Raw genomic sequence first — 21,796 nt, 5'->3', positions numbered from 1 at the left:
CCTCTGGCAAATGTCCTACTCAGGAGGAGGGCCTTGCTCCCAAGGAGTCCTCCTTTGTAATTGAGCACTCCTTCTCAGAGGAGCCCTATTGGTCTGCCTCTTGAGAAGGCAATACTTTCAGGGGCTAGGTGGTTGCTCAACCTCTGCCTCAGAGGTGGAATTCCCTTCCTCCTGCAGGGATGGACTAGCGGTGGTCTCCCTTGAGGGTCCAGGCTCCCTTGGATCTCCTAACGTGGGTGCCTCCTTGGCATTATCTGTCTGTGGGAGCTCTAACTCCTCCTCAGGGGAGGATCCTCCAGCAGGGGCTTGACAACCACACACCCTGTGTGCCTGACACGCAGGAAGCGCAGCCACCTTGAACAGGGGGTGCACAACTTCTGACCCCAGAGCCACATGTGGCCACCAAGGCCTTTACTGCAGCCGCCACCACTGTCAACTTCCCCACCACCTGTACTCTCCCTTATCCCCCCTAGAGCTGCTCATACAGATCGCTGTTTCCCTGCTCCTACTAGCAGGGAGGAAACAGCCATCTGTATCAGGATTGCTGGGATGTGTGTGTATGTGTACATGTGCAAGAGTGCGTATGTGCACGTGCAAGTGTGAGCCCTGACCCCAAAGCCAGCTCCACTGGGGTGGGGACTCAGTTTGTAGCTGTGGTGTTCTTCCTTTCTGCACAGCTTGGGATCAGCAGAGCCTGGTGGCCCCGATTTCAGTACAGTTGTGAATCCATTCTGGGTTTCAGTCTGCACCAGCCAGAACTCCAAAGGAGCTATCCAAGGTGCTGAACCCTTCCCCCCAAAATGGGTTCAGCACCTTGTATTGCTAGCTACTTTAGAGTTCTGGCTGGTTCTGACTGAACCTGGAATGGATTCACAGCCCCGCCGAAATTGGAGCCACACTCCACTCCTTGGGGTGCTCATGTTGAGGGAAGGAGGGTGTTCAGGAATCCCATGTTTAGGCATAGCTCACCCTCCCTGACTTACCTATGTCACTGCAGTCCCCATTGCAGCACTGAAGCTAGGATTCCCGGCGGGTGGGGGGCTGTTTGTGCTTGGAGTCCTGATGGAGGAACCTATAAGCACACTGAGAAGAAAAGTGTTAGCAATATGCCCTTTTCCCTTTGCTGGTTGTGGGGGAAAAAATGCCTTTCACCAAGCTCTTAATGGTGCAGTTCTATGGACACGAGGACAGCATGCCCAGTAAAGATAAGGTTAAACTTAAAAATAATTGCAACAGAGTTCAGTTTTTTCAGAGAATGATCAGACTCGCATAAGAAACAATGTACTAAAAGTTGTGCCGTCCGGCTTGATGTGACATGGGGTTTAGTCAACTCCAGTTGTTACTGGACATGGCGGAAAGGTAATAGTCCCTAGACACTGTGGTATCTCCATTTCTATGGGGTCAAATGACCCGCCCCTTTGGGGGTAAATTAGGGTTTCAAACACTGAAACATTTAATAGGGTCATTTGTGCCTCTATTATCACCACAACCATTATGAAAAACAAAACAAAAAACTAATACGTCTAAAGCTACTCGTGTACATTTCCTTTGCTCTATCAGTATTAATGCCTGCAGATGTTAACAGTCAGTGGTATTCAAACAGCCTCTGGCTTTAAACACTTGACATACAATTGAGGAGCTGGTGGAAGATCTGTCATGGTTGGGAACCAATCATGTCCTTCCATCATGTCTTTCCATCCATACCATCATGTCCTTCCATCATGTCCTTCCACCCATACCATCATGTCCTTCCATCCAATAATGATGGTATGGGTGGAAGGACATGATGGTCCAGGTAGAGACCAGGTAGAGGTGTGGACTGGGAAGAACATTTCAAGCATGAATGTACTGTGAGTGAGGATTGAAGGACATGATGGTATGTTGGTATGGATGGAAGGACATGATGGAAGGACATGATGGTATGGGTGGAAGGACATGATGGAAGGACATGATGGTATGGATGGAAAGACATGATGGAAGGACATGATTGGTTCCCAACCATGACAGATCTTCCACCAGCTCCTCAATTGTATGTCAAGTGTTTAAAGCCAGAGGCTGTTTGAATACCACTGACTGTTAACATCTGCAGGCCATCATGTCCTTCCATCATGTCCTTCCATCATGTCCTTCCATCCATACCATCATGTCCTTCCATCATGTCCTTCCATCCTCACTCACAGTACATTCATGCTTGAAATGTTCTTCCCAGTCCACACCTCTACCTAGTAACACACCCTCAAGCTGTGGTATTTCATAGCAGCAGACATTGGAAGCACTTGGTCAGGCCAAACAAGTGATGAAGAACTAGCCCCATTCTCAGAAAATACTTGGTGATATTCAGCCATTGTTATTTCAGGTGGAGCACAGTGCAGGATTCCTAGAGCTCTCCCACCAGCTGCAGCAATGGTAGCCTGAGGAAAATCTTGGAGAAGCAGCAGCGGTGCTTCTTTTTGAAATCACTACTGACCATCAGTATGTGTACACTAGGTCCTTCCCCAAATCCATTAAAAGCCCTGGACTTTGCATCACAACCAAGGATGGCACGTGCAAATAGTAATGGTTTGGTTATTTCTTAACCAAGCTGTTGCTGAACACTTTTAATGTTCCAAGCCTATGGTACCCCTCCTTTGTTTGGCTCTGGAAATGCAAATATGTCTGGCTTGATGTGGTGGCAGCGTGGCATGAAAAAAAAAGCAGGATGAACAGTTTGGTGTCATCTCCTACAAAGCTAGCGTAATTGGACTGGGCTAGATTGACAGCTGTTGGAATAATCAAATACTCATAATCCCCACTAGCTGTAAATCCCTTGTCCTTCAGATGCATTGTAAGAGCACCAATGAATGGTTGTTTGTTTGATTTGCTTAAAAAGCATTCTTGTTCGTTGAGCTTCAGCTTCATTTTGTTAGTGAAGATTATTTCTCGACCAACTCTTCTAGATTTGCTGGTATGTGCCATAACCTTGATTCCATTTGTATTATCCATCAAATCCTATTGTAGCTCCTGGGTGATATTTGTGCACATAGAGTTCCATGATGGCTGAAAATGATGCATACACAGTTCATCGGATTCTATGTAGGAACGCTCCACAATCCAGCACGAACATCACTCCACTTGCTGGCCTACATACTATAGTATTGTCTGTCTGACATATTCTTCTAACAGCATGAAGATGTTCAGGTTCTTTGGTCTTCAGAAAAGGATGTGCTGGGACAAACAAGGAAGGATGCCATGTATGAGCACAATTTGTGTCTGAAGCAATCTTCTTCAGAAATGCTTCTGGATTTGGCAGTGAAGAAGAATCTCTGGAACAGAGTCCAATTGTTTGATCACCCCTCTAGATGTTTGCTTTGTACATAGTGGTACAATTTTGTCCTTTTGTTTAAGAGGAATATCTTTGGCAACCTTTACAATCATTTTTTTTTTAATTATCTGTTGGCCGAGTTCCTTAGCTATGTCAGCATTGATGCCTGCTGATGCAACCATTCTTCAGATACTTTGTACCTGATGATCACCTTCAAAGGGTGATGATTCTGTTAAATATTCAAGTATTATCTGGGCATTCTCAGTCTCTTTCCTACCTGGAACCTCTGCTTTCCTTATGTTGGTCATTTGTTATATGTGATACTTCCGTCAGCTTTTCCATCAGTAAACTGACCTCCAAACAACAAGCTGGATGAGATAATATCCAAAGCAAGCGTTGAACTTCAGACATTCCTCTGCCTATTGTTGGTGCACCAGCAGTCTTCAGCTTTTGCATACGTTCCTGCTCCATGATTGAGTCCAGTGAGAGACCTGCCCAAAATCTGCCAGACCTTCTAATAACGGACATTTCATGATCATGTTTTGAAAAAAAATGGATTGCTGAATTCTAATTTTTTAATGTTCTAGAGATAAAGGTATACTGACTTCCTGTAATTGTTTCAGCCAGCTACAGTTAAAAACAAAAAGTGGGGAGAAGCATCTCACATAAGCGCTAAAGATATAACTACCACTTATCAGTCCTTTCTTCTCCACATTGGTTCTACCATCTCCATATATTGCAACCACAAAGCTGCTGTATGTGCAGCAGCCAATGATGCTTTATTTGAAGTAGAACAACTGTCTTAACATTGGGGGATACCCTAACCCTGCCCCCCAGTTCCTCCACCTCCAGCCCTGACACACACACTCCCTCTGCCCCCAACCACTCCCTCTGCAACTCCTCTCTCTCTCTCTCTCTCTCTCTCTCTCTCACACACACACACCCCTTTGCCCCCTACCACTCCCTCTGCAACTCCCCCCCCTCTCTCTCACACACACACACACCCCTTTGCCCCCTACCACTCCCTCTGCAACTCCCCTCTCTCTCTGTCTCCCAAACACACACACACACACACTCCCTCTGCCCCAACCACTCCCTCTGCAATTCCTCTCTCTCTCACACACACACGCACACGCACACACCCTCTGCCCCCAACCACTCCCTCTGCAACTCCCCTCTCTCTCTGTCTCCCAAACACACACATACTCCCTCTGCCCCCAACTACTCCCTCCACAACTCTGTCTCTCTGTCTCTGTCTCCCTCGCTCTCTCTCGCATACACACACACACGCTCCCTCCCCACCCCACTCTAGGATTTGGCTGCTCCTCCATGCTGCCCACCACCCTTCAGCTAACTGGCTGCAATCCTGTGCACACTTATATCAGAGTAAGACCCATTGAACACAGTGGAAGTCATAGGAGAGGAGACAGACATATGATTGGGCTTAATGAGGCCTTCAAATAGCCCATGCTGGCTGCGGAAGCCTCTTCCAAGGCTCTGGGAACAGGAATGGCTATGCTCTGATCCGACAGGAAATGAAAACAGGTCACTACCTGTTTGGTTGGAGTATGGCTGCTCAGAGCCATTCTCAGAGCCTGGGAAGAGGCCTCCGCAAGCACATGGGGCCTTTGGCAGTGAATGGAGTGGTCGCTCCAGCTGTCCTGTAATAAGGCCGGTCCAACAACTGGATATGAAAAGATGGGGGGGGGGACAATTTTGCACTGAGCTGGACAGTGCAACTTCTACTATGTCGTTTCTAATGCTAATTTGATCCCCCCCCCCCCCCGTTGCAATTATTTTAAAGTTTGCATGTATTTTTCTCTGTCTTCGCTGGGCTAATATGGGATTACCGTTTCCTCGCTAAGGCATATATAGCCCTGGTGGTGTGCCATGATTGACTATAGCCAGAAGTTCCATGCAGGCATTCATGTAGGGCTAAAGTGGGGAGGGGGACATAGACACGCACATACGCCTCACCCTCCGATGTCTCTGTGCTCCCAGCTGCTGTCTGAAGAGGGCTTTGTAAGCACGTTTGGCTGAATGTGATTCCAAAGCTCCCGTGATTGGAAACCCTGATAAGGCAGGTTCCTGATTTGTTAGCACGCTCAGCGGGGCGCAGATGTGCTTAAAAGCCATCTTCAGGCCTTTGCACTCAACTCACAAATATCTCAATTGCAGCCAGGGACATGGGGAAATTTGGGGGAGGGGCTTGCATGTGCAACTTGTCCCCTTCCCAATTTAGGTGTATGTTTGTGCAAGCAAATGCCTACATACACTTTGAGTCAGAATTAGAATTACAGAATTCCTAAGTTCTGTGCCCCACACACTGCCCACCATTTGGCTCTTGCACTGTTGGTGCATAGGGGTTCTGATATCACCCCAATGTAGAGAGACTTGGGACCAGTCCCATCCTTGCCCAGTAGGCTTAAGTAGGGATGTCAGTCACCCAGAAATCTGGGCCTTTGGGGGCTTGCTGGATTTCCGCAATGCCCCTGACCCAGCTTGTATTTGCGAGCCAAGCCATGGGTTTTTCCGGAAAACTGGGGGGGGGGGGAATGCTTAAATAGAAATTACAGCTGCAATTTGTGGAAATTATGGAAATTGTGGGTGCAATTTGCAAACATTTCTATTTACGCAATATTTTTTTTTAAAGTTAGATCTATGAACTGGCCCAACTTGATGCTGATTGAGTTGGGCCAGCTCATGGGAAATGACGTGAAGTCTAGGGGGTCGAGCTGATGAAAGCTCAGTAAGTTCTATCCCAGGACGAATTCCTCCAACATCCCTAGGCTTACGGAGGGCATACAGTTGTTCAATTGCTCAGATGGGTGAATAGGACATGTTCGCATATAAGCGTGTGCTTAGAACTGAAATGCAATTCCACTAGAAATGCTCTTCACTTTTTAATGCAAGACATGGTCCCTTTTTATGTCATATGATGCTTCAGAAGCAGCCTGCACAACATGTGACCCACCAAGCTGAATGCAGCCACCAGGGCTCAATAAATGTCCTGTTCTTACCGCTTGGCTAGAACCGGGGGTTGTCAAGCATCTGGCAGGCCACAGTAAATGGCTGGTGTGCTGTGTTTGGCTTGGTCGGTCACAGTTGTGCAAGCCTGATTTAAAGATCATTTCTGCCCCACTGCACAAAGCAGGGCAATATCATTAAAAAACACATTTCTCAGCATCCAGAAATGTCAAGCTCACCCGGCAGTGCCAGAAGGATATATTTCCTTTGGAGATGAGATCATGCATACATTTAGCCACATTCCATATTTTTCACTAATGCATTAATTTATGCATAGATATTATTTTGTTCCAAAGCACTGCTATGTAGAGTGACAGCCAGACCATGAAGAACATTCACACAGCAATGAAGAAAGATTTTGCAGTGTCAACGTTTAATTGAAAATGATGCCAGGCATTGCATTGGAACTGTTTCTGAGGATTAGATGCATTGAAAAGCAAAATGTGTTGCATTGAAAAGCAAAATGTGTTACATGGAAAAACTGGGGAGAAAACAGAGAATAGTGCAAATAAAGGGGTGCTCTAAAACCCACCAACAAGTAAAGATAATAGTTTAAACTTTTTGGCACTAAATCTGCATGTGTATATATTCTGTACAGCAAAACCGTGGCCCATAACAATTCCACAGTCTGTCACATGCAAACTGGCACATTCAGAGTTAGAAGAATGATTGATTACTGGAACCTTTTGTGCTTACACACCAATCTCTGCATGTAAATATATGTTTTATGGGCAAAAAGAAAGCGTGAATAATATGAAACCACAATTTATTTTCCAATATTAATGGGCACAGTCCTGAAAACTAATATGGTACTCATACACCACGCAAAGTAGCTGGAGTAAGTATCATGGGTCACAGAAAGAGCTCCTGTTGCATGTTTGAGGATATCTGAAGGTGTCATTTTAGCCATTTGTGCCTATTGACCAGAGGAGTTAAAACTATCTTAAATCAGAAGGGAGCCCCATGTGTGAGGATCCATCTTGACACTTTGAGACCCTGATTGCTTAACATGTTTTTCAGTCCAAGCCTCACTGACAGTTGTCTCCATGAGTTACCATCAACAGTTAACGCTATAGAAACATTCACCTGCTGAGTCCAAAATAAAGATAAATAACCACTTTAAGATAACCATTTAAAAACAAAATGGATAATGTGGTGATTATCCACAAAGAGATTGTTAGGGCATGGAGAGGGCTTGTCTGAATGCTCTAAAATGCATGTCAGGGTGTTCAACCCTCTCTGGTAATTCTGAAATGACCGTCAAAGGTAGTGGCTCATCTCAGTCCACCTAAGATGCGAAAGCAACAGCTGTTCAGAGAAGGGGCTCTAAAACTAGTCTATAGCTATGGCTGCAGATACAGCAGCCCCTCAATTGCCCTTGTAGCCACAGACCCTTCCACTTTCTCCATATAAGTCAACTGACCAAAGGCAATGGTGATGGATTGTTATAACCACCCAGACTGAGGATTATGTTTTTAGCTCTTTCATAAAATATTAGGGGACAATATCTCCATCAGACTTCTTCCCACAGTTATTTCAATGTTACTGATAGTCAGCCTGATTTACAGTGCTGTCTAAGCCACTTACATTCCCTAACACAGCCAATGGCCATGTTGCCTGGGAATTATGGGAGTTGTAGCCCAACACAACTGGAGAGTCTCAGGTTGTGGCAGGCTGCCCTTACATGTTGTTGTTGTTCAGTCGTTCAGTCGTGTCCGACTCTTCGTGACCCCATGGACCATAGCATGTACTGCTCTCTTAATTTATTCTAGGAGTAATTCCAACACAAAACAGGAAATCCCTGGGTCCTTGTGACCTCTGGCTTTCTTCATAACTGTCAGGGGATGAGTCCAGGCACCTTCAGATGTCTTGACAGCTCTGATTCAGAATCAGAGTTGGAGCAGCTAGATCACAGGCCAGGGAGGGACCCCCTGGGAGAGATCCTTCTAAAGACTTTGACAAACAGGTGGCCCAGGCTGGGTTCCTGCCCCCACCCTCCACCGTAACTCAAGGTTCCAAGGAGGAAGAGGGGTGTGACTTGAGAGACTCTAGGGTGTGTCACAAAGCAAAGCAAGAAAAGTTAGGGGCAGAGCTCAGATGCTCTGCCAGGATAGCCGCTCTTGGAAGCCAGCATAGGAGGGAGCCACCTTAAGGGAGGGGCATTCACTGCGAAGCCAGTCTGGCAGTGAAGTTCACGCCCAAACTGGCAGCAGCTTCACCACCCTCCAGTTTGTCTCCTCTGCTCAGAAGCCTGAGGCAGTCTGAGAGTTTCCTAGAATCTGCATTTGTAAAGAAGCTAGTCTCTAGCAAAATAAAGTAGTATTAGCCTGAAGCTTTGTCTCCTTGTGGTGTTAATTGCGAAGGGGAAAGGATGATCCATTTCTGACAATATCCCATTGTAATAGGGCTCTGTAGACCACCTGTACATGGGCTCTGCATAAGGAGAATCAGATTCTGTCAAACCCCTTTCAGCCAAAGACTGGAACTAAGTTCCTTGGCGTATTTGCCTCCTGGCATTATCTGGCCATTTTGCCCCCTTTTGTGTTTTTTCTCTAAACCTCACAACCTTCCCTATATCTAGCCAGCAATTCTATTTTCTGCTTGCTGCAGATGACCAGCCCAGGCCTTCTCGTCACCTAACCCCTTAATAGGGTATCCACTAGAGGTAGGGGAGAAATTCATTTGATTTGCATTTTGATGCAAACCAAGTTTCCACTTCCTGAGCCAAGACCCAAAGCGAAACGCAATTATCCTTCCGTACTCGCACTTCTCCGAATGTTGCGATGAACGTACACATCAGGGGAGGTGCACACAAAAATGCCCACATCCACAGAAGCACACACAAAACATGTGCAAGTTTTCACGTGGACTTTAAAAAGGAAGTGGAAAGAAGACAAAATAAATTTAAGACAGGGAAAATGAAAAACCAAAACTGAGAAATTTGTGCATATCTAATATCCACCAGCTCCCTGCAGTGTGTCAGGTTTCAGCCAGCAGCAGGAGAGGTACCCCCCAACTCGAATGCATTGTGAATTCCCCCTTCACCAGAACAGTAAAGGGAGGCCTGGATGGCCACAATGCCAGACACAATTTACGGAAAGCTAACTGCCATGTGCATCTTCACATTTTTTTGAGAACAAAATCCAGGCGCTGTCTGAATCCAGCCTGAGAGTTTAGAGGAAGCACACCGGGATGTTTCCTTTAAAATATGGCAACAATTATAAATTAAAATGCCATGGCACTCAGATGCCTGGTGACAGGCATTTGCAGGCAGACGCACAGATTTGTTTTTGAGTGTTGCTTCCTTCGGGAATAATAATACACTACCTGATGTGCAGCTGCAGGACAATGCCATGTGATAACCTGGCAAGATAAGTTGTCAGTGATTTCTCTTGACTTCATAACCAGAATTGTCTCTTTTGGTGCAGACGACATTTTCAGTGAATTTTTTTTTTTTTCCTCACTGGGCTGCAGGGCGGAGGGAATATAATAACACATATTTGTCTCATGAATATGAAGGTACTTTCTATGAGCAATTTACATGACTACCAAATGAAGTTGAACTTGTCTTGATGGAAAATGTTAAAAGGATAGAATATGTATTTGTGACAGATTCCTCATGACTACGAATTGGGTCACTTTTGCCCTTTAAATGACAAATGTACGCTTATACCAGTAAATGGATCAAGATATTTCTGTAGTTGGCAGACTTGGGAAAATGAATGTATCATTTGCCCCCACCCCAAAGTTTGCATGGGGCTTTCCAAGACTCTTATTAAAAGATGTGACTTTGGACAGTGGTCTCCCCAAAATACCTCTTTTTAGGAAGCAGGGTCAGTATCCTCTTCTATGGAATTATCCTATATGTGGACATAATTAAGAGCTAATTACAAGATAACATTTTCCATATATATGTATATATATGGAGAAACATATGTGTTTCATTGGAGGCTGGTGTCTCCACACCTTGGATAGCTCCTTTAGAGTTCTGACTGATTCTGACAGAAACCCAGATTTACCGCCCCCCTGACATCAGAGCCACGAGCCTGCACCAATGTGTTGACTTATTTCTTCTCCTTTCTTTATATCATGGAATTCAAGGTGGCATACATTGGTTTGTATCCAACTGAGTCCGTTGGCTGTCCAAATGGACACAGCTGGTGGAAAAGATTCCCCCTCCCCTGAACCTCCCTGCATGGCTCCCACATACACTACAGAGAGTTTGGGGGCCCTCAGGGGCAGATCTGTGGGGCATGGAGGGGTGCAGGTGGGAGGGGAGGAACGAGAAATCCTGTTGGATGTTTCCCATAGAGTTCTCAGGTGGTCGTTGATTTAGGCACTGACCAAACCCAGAGCTGCTGAGCCTTCAGGTGCCTTCTGACTATTAAAAGAAGCATGCATTGGAATAAACATTTCATATTCCATATGAGGTTTGTAGGGAAGCATGTTGGACCTTTCCTTCAATATCCATGTAAATGCTGCATCCCAACCTCCCAATATTTTAAAAAAATCACCCATAACATTTTAATACATATATTTCTGCATCGTTGTTTCTCTATAGCACAAAAACATCAAAATCGGCCCTCAGTGGGGAAAAGGCTAATGCAGGTTATCACAGTTTTTTAAAAAAAGAGATTGGATAGAGCCAGGGCATCAAAGAACACAACCACCAACGTTTTGGAGGATTCATGAAGATGTCACACAGGTTTGGGCAATAGCGCTAGATTGTCAGCAGAAACATATGTGCAGTGGGGAGGTGCGTTCAAAGTCAGCCCACTATCAGACTATGTGACTCAGTGGTCGAGGCCCTGCTTTGCACGCAGAGTCCCAGGTTCAATCCCCGGCATCTCCAGGTAGGGCTGGAAAAACTCCTGCCTGAAACCCTGGAGAGCCGCTGCCAGTTAGCGTCCGTACCGGGCTAGATGAACCAATGGTCTGACTCAGGATAAGGCAGCTTCCTGTGTTCCTGTCTTTTTCTTTTGCTAGACCAGGGATGGCCCAGTAAAGCGCTAAAAATCAAGTGCCATTTTTTCCTCACTTGGAAAGGCTTGAATGATTAGGCTCTAATTAGGATGTTATGGAGTGGTCATATTGTGCCATCTCTTTGTGGTGGGACAATTTCAAAAGGAGGTTTTTAAAAAACAAAATTAGCTGCCAGTCTCACCAGCAAGTTCAAGGATATGTGCCTTGGCTAATTATCTGTCTTTCTAGAGATGACTAATTACTGAATGTTTTCATACATGAGATTTAAATTGCCACCAAGACTTCTCTAGGCAAGCCTCTCTGGGGAGGGCATTCCATAACTGGGGTGCCACCACTGAAAAGGCCCTCTCCTTAGTAGCTACCCACCCCACCTCATTCATCGGGGACACCTGGAGTAGGACCTCTGAGGATGATCTTAGGGTTCAGGCAGTATATATGGGAGGAGACAATCCTTCAGTTAATTTGACCCCAAGATGTTTCAGGCTTTAAAAGTTAATACCAGCACTTCAAATAAGGCCCAGAAACAGAGTGGCAGCCAATGCAGATCACAGAGCACTGGTGAAATATGATCATATCAACCACTCCCCCTTAACAATCTCATTACCCTATTTTGGACCACCTGAAGTTTCTAGACCATTTTCAAAGACAGCCCCGCATGTAGACTGAACTTTTTTTTTTTCCAAAAGAGATAAAGCTTGAAATAATAATGCACTCTGTATTATCCAAAGAATTATACACTGAGGGTACACTTACAGAGATGTAAGAGATCTGTGAGCTCCCACTATTTTAAAAGTAGCTGCAGGGGTGCCCCCAAATCAGATCGGGGCTGCAGCCACAGAGATGTGGTTGAGTGACCCTTTCTTTCGTGCCATTTTCCCAATCTAGATTGGCACCCAAAGCTGTTATTTGCCCATAGGAGGAAAACACAGACATCTGTAGTGTACCTGTATATTTTTCCCTACAGGGCAAATAGAAGCTTGTGGTAAGGGTTTAGATTAGGAAAGGGGTTCTGACCCCCCCCCCACAGACACAGCTGCTTTTAACTTTACCAAAAAACCTGTAGGAGAGCCAATTATGGATCTTCTGCATCATATCTATTCCATGCCAGGTAAAGACCAGGTGCCACGCCATATGAGGTGAAGCAGGTAGCTACTAAGGAGAGGGCCTTTTCAGTGGTGGCACCCTGGTTGTGGAATGAGCTCCCAAGAGAGGCTCACCTGGTGCCTACATTGTGGTCTTTTTGGCACCAAGTGAAGATCTTTTTATTTCTCAGGCTTTTCAGCCCTTCAGTATAAAAAAAAAAGTGTTTGTGCGTTTTTAGATTGTTGCATGGCTGCTGGCTTTCATGCTGGTTACTACTTTGGTTTTACTCCATTTTAAACTTATTTTTATATTACATTTTACTGTGTTATTGTATTTTATGGTTTTGAGCTTTGTCTTGCAAACCGCCCAGAGAGGTTTGGCTAATGGGCAGTATAGAAATGTAATAAATCATTTGAGACAGAGAGACAGTGTGGTGTAGTGTTTAGAGTGCTGGACTGGGACTTGGGAAATCCGGGTTCTAGTCCCCACTCGGCCATGAAGCTCACTGGGTGACTTTGGGCCAGTCACTGACTCCCAGCCTAACCTACCTCACAGGGTTGTTGTGAGGATAATATGAAGAGGAGGAGGAGGACTACGTGAGCTGCCTTGGGTTCCTTGTGAGAGGAAAAAAGGTGGGATATAAATGTAATAATAAAAAAATAAAAAATATATAAACATCTGGCTTGACCCAACGTTGTTTCTGAATGTGCCATGAGTGGCATATTAATGCCCCTTCCTTGTCCCCTGACCAATGGGCTGCCTGCAGAGCAAAAGTGTGGGGAAGTAAGAATATCTCCTTTCTGGGAAATGGAGATGATTGTCATCTTTTACTGACGCTTGTATAGTGTATAAACAAGAGAATCCATGTGATTTCAAGCTGAAGGCAGACAAATCCATTCTAGTTAGCTCCAGAGGTATTTTTCCTCCTCCTCCTCCAGGACAGTAATTATTTGGATCTTGTTCTATATACTTTACAGAAAGGGGTGTCATAATCTTTTGGAGAGTGGAGATCCCAAAGAATCTAATGCTTACATACACAAGAATTGTAACTTAATTGGGTTTAGCTCAGTTTGCAGTCCTAGGCACAGTTCGTAGACGTCTCACTGAACTCAGTGGATTTACTTCCAAGTAAATATGCATCAGGCTGCACATGTTATATTTGTAAAAAAATGTTGTGTATGAACAAAAATTCACACAGCAATTATACCTGTGAAATGTTGTGAGGGTGCAACCTGAGAAGCCAGCATGTTGTAAAGTGGAATTGAGCAAGAAATCCCAAAAGGATCATAATGGATGTTGTATGTGTGCTTGTAAAGTACTTCTTGTTAACTAAGGACTATTTTCACTTTAAAAGACAGTTAACTGAAGACATTTCCTAGTAGGATAGGGAATGACTAGTGGAAGCCTCATATCCTTGGACTATAAAGCATACATTCATTTTAAAACACATGTGTCAGTATGATTTGTTTACACAATTCACCTTTGAGAGGGAGTAACATATGTCATAAATAAAGAATAGTCATAACTATTTCACTTGGCAAAAGATCTGTCTATATCTACAAGCAGTTTTGTAATTCAAGGTCAGGAGTATGCAACAATTGGAGCAGATTGTTGTTATTTTTTTTTCATCCCTAGTTTGTCACAAAATGAACTGCACTAATAATTATTCCCTGTTCTAGCATGTTTCAAAAATAGACTATCCCACACTTTAAATGGCTAACACCACCCTAAACCAAATCACCCATGACTCTAATTGAAGGCTTCCTTATTTCATGAAGCTAGCCTGTACTTGTAATTTGTTCCATCCAGCTGCAATTTGGATACCAAAAGATCATGCAAACCCCTGCTCGTTATGATGAAAGGACGTTGTAAACCTTTGTATAAAAGGACATTCCAAGTAAAGTGTTGCAAAACCAATCTCAAATTTTACAAGTAAAGCGACAGTGATCATCATCTTGACCAAACGGACATCACAGTAAGACATTTTCCCTTATAGACAACTGTAATTATTTTGTATCTTGTTCATTGTGATCCACTAAAAAATAATGCTTCCAGTTTAAAACAACCCCTTCCCCCCAGAGTGGATTAAACTTCTTGACTGTAGTCACTAGAAAGTAAGATTGTCTGGTAATTCACAAAGCACCAACCTATTGTGACTTTTAGTCCTGCTCTATACTTGTACAAAAACAGAGATCTTTCCTCATATCATTTAAGTCTATGAAATATGTAAGAGCAATATTTTTGGCACTCATCTTTGCAGCCCAGTACTCTCCACACAGTATGAATTTCCTGGGGTCAATGTTCTTTTCTTTTTTTAAAAAAGCAACAGCAACCTTGGTCTTCACTGGAGCAAAAACGCAATTGACATTAGAGGCAGAATTGTTTTTTTCTCCCTCCAAGGCAAGACTGTAGGACTTGCCTCATCGAAAATCTATAAACTTCATTACTGAACTGGCACTTTTTCCTGTGAGAATGATTTGTCTATGCCATTATTAACTTTGCCCATAGATTTCCACATCTGCTACCAATTTAATTAGAAATGAAAGACTGCTTGAATTTGGAATTATTCAGGCTCTATAAGGGAGAGGAGGAGAAAAGGTTGGTTTAAGCAAAATGTAATAGTACCAGTTTTGTCAGACGTGTGTGTGTGTTTCTGCTTTCAGTATAAACTTAGATCTTCAACTTATTTATATACATAATATTTCTATCTCAACAACATGGATTCAAAAGAACCGTTAGGTAATAGTTTGTACTAGGTACTCTCATCTTGTTGTGCTTAATCTTTGGGAAGTATAGTTTCACTTTATTATCCATGAGAAAGGTTAATGGCTAAACAAAAATAAAAAGAAAACCATCAGTGGCTTGTCCCCCTGACATGGAGATCAATGTCCCCAAGGAAGCATTACTACTACTACTAATAATAATAATGCCTCTTCTGTTCCTTCTAAAGTTAAAAGTTTATACAATTAATGGCCTAACAGCTAAAATTCATGGGAAAAGAGACAAAACGAATCTATTGTATACATCTGTTTAACTCAGTTCATGATAACTTAGGAAGATTTGTAGGATCCTGCCCGTGGTCATAAGAGAAAGATTGGTCAAAGCAAAATGAGGAACAGAGACCATAAGTGTCATATACCTCTAGTATAGTCAAATGGCACAGAGTTAGAGATGTACATTTAGTTCCTACATAGTCATAGACTCGGATATCTAATCACTATTTCTTAGCCTCCATTTGCTCAAAATGGGGATTAACATTACCAATCTGTTAGAGTTAAAGTTAGATCAAGACTGCAAAATGCTTTGTACATGAACATCCCTACAGAAGCAATCAATATTATGAACTGCTTTTTGATTACCCACCTTCAGTATGGACAGCAGATACATAGGTCCAGTTGTAACGTTTGACTATGTCAAGCATAGCTCTGGCTTGCAGAATGTCAGATGGGACCACTCTCAAGAAGTATTTGTACAAAGTTTTGTCACTTAGGTCAATACTGGTTGCAGAATAAGCAATCTGGGGAATATCAAAGAGTTGAAGCAGATTTTGAACTTGGATGGCCACAGAACTGGAACCTGGGCCAATAACACCAGCAATTGGTTTTTTGGCCCTGATCTGGTGGTGATATAAAGGGTCAGGTAGGCAGCGGCCGAGAGCATCTTTCTCATCTCGGATGGAGATCAAAGAGTCCCTTATGAATTCAATACTCTGCTCCAAGGCCACAGAGGAATGCCAGCAGGAGTCTCGGATTTCACTGCCTAAAGTGATGTTGGGCAGCAGGACTGGGTCTGAGTTAATTTTATCCAGAGTGTGAAACATGGCCTCAACTCTCTGGATACCATATTGCTCTCTGATCTCCCCGCATTTCCTCTCCGGTACTTTCTCAGCTGGGGGCTGGTGATGGACTGAAAAGAGGGCCCCTATAATGACATCACCATCCATTCTGGCTACTGATCTTTGGGAGGAAGCACCTGAGATCAACACCTTCCTGCCAGCATTCTTGGGAAGGAAGTCCATTTCCAGGAGGATAGCAGGGAAGAAGACCAGCAGCACCCCTATCATTTTATTGCAAGAAGCCATCCAGATCCAGGTGACCAGTTTCATGGGCTCTTCCTGCCTGCACATTGCTAAGGACATGAAGAAGGCAGCAGGCTCTCTCCAGTTCTTCAGTTCTCAAGTGCCTCCAAATCCCATTACACTGTGGTCTTAAAGCAAATAGTCCGGAGGGGCAACAGAAGTCATCGTAGGAGTGAATTGTAGCCTGTTGACATAGGAAGAAAGAACAGAACACATCAGTCAGCTAAAAGTATGTCACAGCAGAGCTCCATAAAGGTCGCATTCTTTATAAGCATCTCTCTCCACCTGTCTGGAATATTAGTAGGCACCAAATCAATTGGCTCCAGATGGCAGGTCACTCTCAAATGCAAATCTCAAGGAAAGATAGTGGAGAGAGAGTGGCAAGACATTGCTATACTTCCACTGATATGGACACATTGCACATAGAGATCTATAATATGAAATGGTGAATGCATCCGTTGGATACATAAATGCACATCTTGTAAAATGACTGATACATTCAGAAGCTGACCTGTGTGTGTGACTAGATAAATTCATTCATACCCAGCCACCTGCATGTGCATCCTTTAGTCCATCATTTATGTACTATGACAAGTCGTTGTTACCTGCAATCTGACACTGGTGGCGGGGGGGGGGGGGTGTTACAAGTTTTAGAACAGCCAACGGTTGTTTAATCAGATATTATTATTACAGAAACAGCAACTTCATTCTCCTGTTAAAGATCAGAAAGCTATCCTGGTTTCAAACATCTTGAAAAAGAGAGAGGGCGAAATCCTCAGAAAAAAATAAAATGTCATTTAAAGGTCAAGACGTTTTCTGTTTTTTGTTTAACCTAAACAAGATACAGCCTTTCCCGGTTAGATTAATCTTTGCTGTTTGAAAGGGAAAGCTGTAGTTCGACAAGAGACACAACTATGCAAGCCGTGGGAAATACATTTTAGTTACTAAGGCAACCGCAGGCAAAGTCCTGATGTGCTTCTCTGGCACTGCTTGCTTTTCATGCAGACTTTGGGCAGGAAAGAGGTGGCAAGCCAGGCGGCTAGAGTTTAAGTAGTTTAATGCGATTTCAAAGGCGATCGGCCGCTGGTTGGAGTTAATTGCTGACGGGAAAGGAACGTTTCGCCCAGCTAGGCTGCCTCGGCTTCCCTGTTGCTTGGGCTGGGATGTTTATGGCTTTCAGGACCCTGGACAGCGTCCACGCCACCCTGGTTTCCGACGAGTTCCTCCGTTCCCTGAAACAGCGATTCCGGGGTGATGCGAAGCTCTTTGCCCTAAAAACTTCTTGCACTCGCTGCTTTTGTCTTACACAGACACACACAGACGCACGCACACAGACGCCTTTCGCGAGCCTCCCGCCAATCCCCGAAAACACGCACAAATACATACAGAGGATTCCAGTTGTAGCAGTTTCTCCTCCCCATCCTTTCTGACAGGCTTTGAATGCCCCTAAAATCAACCGATGGTGATGCATTTCGCTATCGCAAGGCAGATTTCAAATGGCTCCCCGTCCCTTCAATCTCCCTCCGTCTCTCTCTATCTCCCCCCCCCCCCACCCCCGACGGACAGGAATCCGGGAGCTGACACTGAGGTTTGGGGAGGAGGAAGATGAAAGGGGCAGAGGGATGGTACTCTGAGGAGAGGACCGATTGCCAGTTCTCCCTGCGCACGCACACCCATGCAGGGTACAGCGAGGTGTCTCAAACCGCTCAGTCAGATACGTCTGAAACGGGCTGCCGCGGGAATGTCTGCCGTTTGGCTCTTTCGCCTGAAGCGTTACTGCTGGTCCTTTGGGAAGATCAAACTTCAAAGACCTACCTGAATCTGGATCCGCGAGACGGTCGGCTCCTTCCTTGCATCGAAGCGTTCATTGCCAGTTCTCCTGTTCACATTTCTCTTTGCCACCGTCTGGTACTACAGGCAGATGGATGGAGATGGGCTGTACGCGACTGCCCTCTTTCTTCAACGTTGTTTTACCGCATGAAGCAGAGAAGGGGGGGGGGGGAGATTAAGCGAGAGAACAGGTCATTCAAGGCTCCTCTGTTATCTCACACATAAAGATCAGTCATTCTCTCCCCCTTCTTCCCACCCTGCTTTTCTCTCAGTTTTTCCAGCTCATGTCTGGTAATCAAGAATATGTATGTACGTATCTCCAGACGGGGGAAGGGCTTGGTTTTATCTGTGTCTCAGTGCCAGAAATTCTTTACTTCCCAGTCAAATATGCATATATGGGGAACAGACAGAGTTTGTGAGAAAGGGGGGGGGCTGGTTTCAAAGGTATAGACACAGACATGCAAATTTGCTTCCTGCTGAAGATTTGCATTTGCATTTGACTGCATTTGAATATTTAATTTTTCAGTGACTACTGAAATTACAACATTCCTCTTGAACTAACCCACCCACCTGTGGGTTAAAAACCTGCTGGAACAAAGCAAAATGGGAGGAGACTGGGAGTTTTCAGATGAACCTAAAGCATGCATGTTCAGAAGCATGTCAGGTTAAAATAATACTAGATTGAATAACGCAATTGACCTGCTTGCTGCACTGACTGAATTACAGGACTCTAGTGTTTTAGTTTATTATGTGAAAGTTAAAGTTAGAGCAGTATTCCACTGGGAACACCAGACACAATCAGGGCTGATAGCTGCCTTACTTCTCAAAAGGCAAAGACACCTTGTACAAGGATATGACCGCATGAATTCAGAGACGGTTTTATGTAGGCTTATTATCCAGGGTTTTCTACCTATGTGGTCTGTGTTAACTTTATACAGTCGGTTTATACGCTACATGTTTATATCTGATCTAGTATTCATTTCAAGTATGTGAATAATACATGTGCTTTAGAGAAATTTGTATTTATTTTCAAAAATTAATTATCTTTCTGCCAGAAGGGCACTCAAGGTGATGTACAACCCATAGGAGACAGTTAAAGAACTTAACAGGATTTAAAATAACCAACACTAGATAAAATATTAGTAAGGATAACAGCTAAAATACCTACACAACAGTTTTAAATGACTGGAAGAATCAAGAAGTGTCCATCTTGCATCTAAATTCCATCACTGAGGAGGCCTGACCTTTCTTCCTGGGTAGCTGGCTCTAAAGTTGCAGCGCCATCAGTGAGAAAACCCTACTCCCAAGCCTCACAAGTTCTCAAGCCATATAAGAAAAGAAACCCAATGATAGACCTTTCCAGGGCCATGGAAATGCGTTCATAAGCATTTCTGGTTTTATCCTGGATTGTCATGAAATTGGCTTTGGTCCATCAGCGTCACATGAAGCAAAAAAAGCATAGTATACACTACCTGAAAACCCACTTTCACATGTCACACAAGAGCACTTTAAACCACCTTACTTTGGGGTTGGGCAGAGTCCCGCTAGTAGAAGTGAACACCTTCAACTGCAGAGATGCTGCTCAGTGAATGAGAGAGGCTTGTTCCCTGTGCCAGTCCATGCTCCCCTGCTCAGGGAAGTTTAATGGGAGAGATTAATAATGTCTGGCAGTTTACCCCACACCTCGTCCCTTGCGTCCACTGTGAAGTGGCGATAGTGAAGCCCAGGGACAGACGGATGGGCGGGCAGACAGGAGGTGCCTGCCTAGGTGGAACCTCAGCACACCACCTCGGTAGGTCCTGCATGGAGAGCTTTGGAGCTGCCACCAGCTACTACTGCTACCTCCACTTTCCCACTTGGCAGCCACCCAAGCCTCCTGGCTTTGTTATGAATATGCACAGGCAGAGAGGCAGCAGCGGCTGCGTCCAGCTTCCTTCTGGAGAGGTTAAAGGGAACCCTCAGAGAGGGCGAGGCTGCTGCTGTTCTTGGGTTTGGGCCCCATACTCTTATTTCAGTGGGAAAGCCTCCCCTTCCTCCCCCTCCCCCTCCTCTCTCTCTCTCACACACACACACACAGGAAAATCACACACAGAGACTACTATTGTTAATGGGGAAAGCAAGCTACTCTGCTGTTCTGAATGAATGAGACAGTACTGCTAAGTGGGAAAAGAAGCCTGTGTCCAAAAGCACTCTGGGTGGGCCACTTCTTGACCAGGTCACTGCCAGGTCATGCCCAGGATTTAATGTGGGCAGACCTGGCACACTACAGTGGAACCACTGCACAGCCGTGTTTATTTATTTATTTATTGCATTTATATCCTGCCTTTTTTCCTCTTGCAAGGAACCCAAGGCAGCTTGCATTATCCTCCTCCACTCCATTTAATCCTCACAACAACATCCCTGTGTGGTAGGTTGGGCTGAGAGTGTGTGACTGGCCCAAAGTCACCCAGTGAGTTTCCATGGCCAAGTGGGGACTAGAACCCGGATCTCCCAGCTCCTAGTCCAACACTCTTGCCACTACACCACACTGGCTCTTTAAGGAAAACAACGCACTAAAACACATTTCCAAAAATGTGCCTTTTGGTGACAGCATCATCTGTTACTAACAACCCTGATGTGCTCTCCCTCCACATTAATTTGGCTGTGTAGATTGGTCCCTCTCAAAGAACAGGGCTCATGTGGGACAAGACATTCCTGCAGGTAGAATAAAAAAAAGAATGGAACATGAGGTTAGACAGGGGACAGTTAATCAATCTGTTGCAGAACCAACAAATCAGTGGTGGTCCATGGGTTAAGTCTTTCCACATAATGGGTTTAAGAAGGCATGTGATAGAGTTATGTGTTATCTTTTTATGTGTGATCTAGATAGGGTTATGTGTTATCATTTGAAAACCCTAGCATTTTCTTATCTCTTTTTAAAAATAGTTGTTGTTTTAAGATTACAAGTCAGTCAATTATATTATATTTTCTTACCTCTATGCCATCAGTATTCCATCATTCCTGGAAGCTCACAGATCCTGGAAGCTCACGGAGCTGGGCGTGGGAGGGGGGTTACTTGTTGTTTTTAACTTTACAGGCTTATATTTCTTCATATCTATGGAATCACCTGAATGTACAGAAACCACTACATCATCAATATCATCATTATATTGTTGTTGTTGTTGTTGTTGTTATTATTATTAGTGGCTTCATTTCACTTCTAAATGGATAGGCACTCAACTACACAACTCTGGTATTAGACAAATTTTGCTTTCTAGTGAATCCTTGAGTTGCATTTTGAGAATAACAATAAAAATAGCTTAATTAATTTTTCCAGATTTGCCACAAAAATGTGTTTTCTGTGTACCTAGAATACTTCTGTTCTATTTTCTTCATTTCTGAGTGTCCCCCTCCCAGCTAAAAATGGAATCAGCTAAAAAGACATAAAAGGAGTGTGTTGTTGTTGTTCAGTCGTTCAGTCGTGTCTGACTCTTCGTGACCCCATGGACCATAGC

The 21,796-nt window shown here is 44.3% G+C and overlaps 1 protein-coding gene across 1 annotated transcript in view; it reads right to left on the bottom strand.

The window, feature by feature from the left end:
* GRM1 (glutamate metabotropic receptor 1) overlaps positions 1–16,532 on the bottom strand; it is a 310,285-nt gene extending 293,753 nt beyond the window's left edge. The window contains exon 1 of the mRNA XM_084827777.1: positions 15,758–16,532. Within this exon, the coding sequence (XP_084683903.1) occupies positions 15,758–16,532 (775 nt within the window). The remainder of the gene's footprint in view (positions 1–15,757) is intronic.
* Between the last annotated feature and the right edge of the window lie 5,264 nt (positions 16,533–21,796).

The sequence above is a fragment of the Heloderma suspectum genome, chromosome 1, assembly GCF_057233095.1.
Source record: "Heloderma suspectum isolate Gila_16-S chromosome 1, 16-S_ref, whole genome shotgun sequence".
Classification (NCBI taxonomy): domain Eukaryota; kingdom Metazoa; phylum Chordata; class Lepidosauria; order Squamata; family Helodermatidae; genus Heloderma; species Heloderma suspectum.
This window is presented reverse-complemented; position numbering and strand designations above follow the sequence as displayed.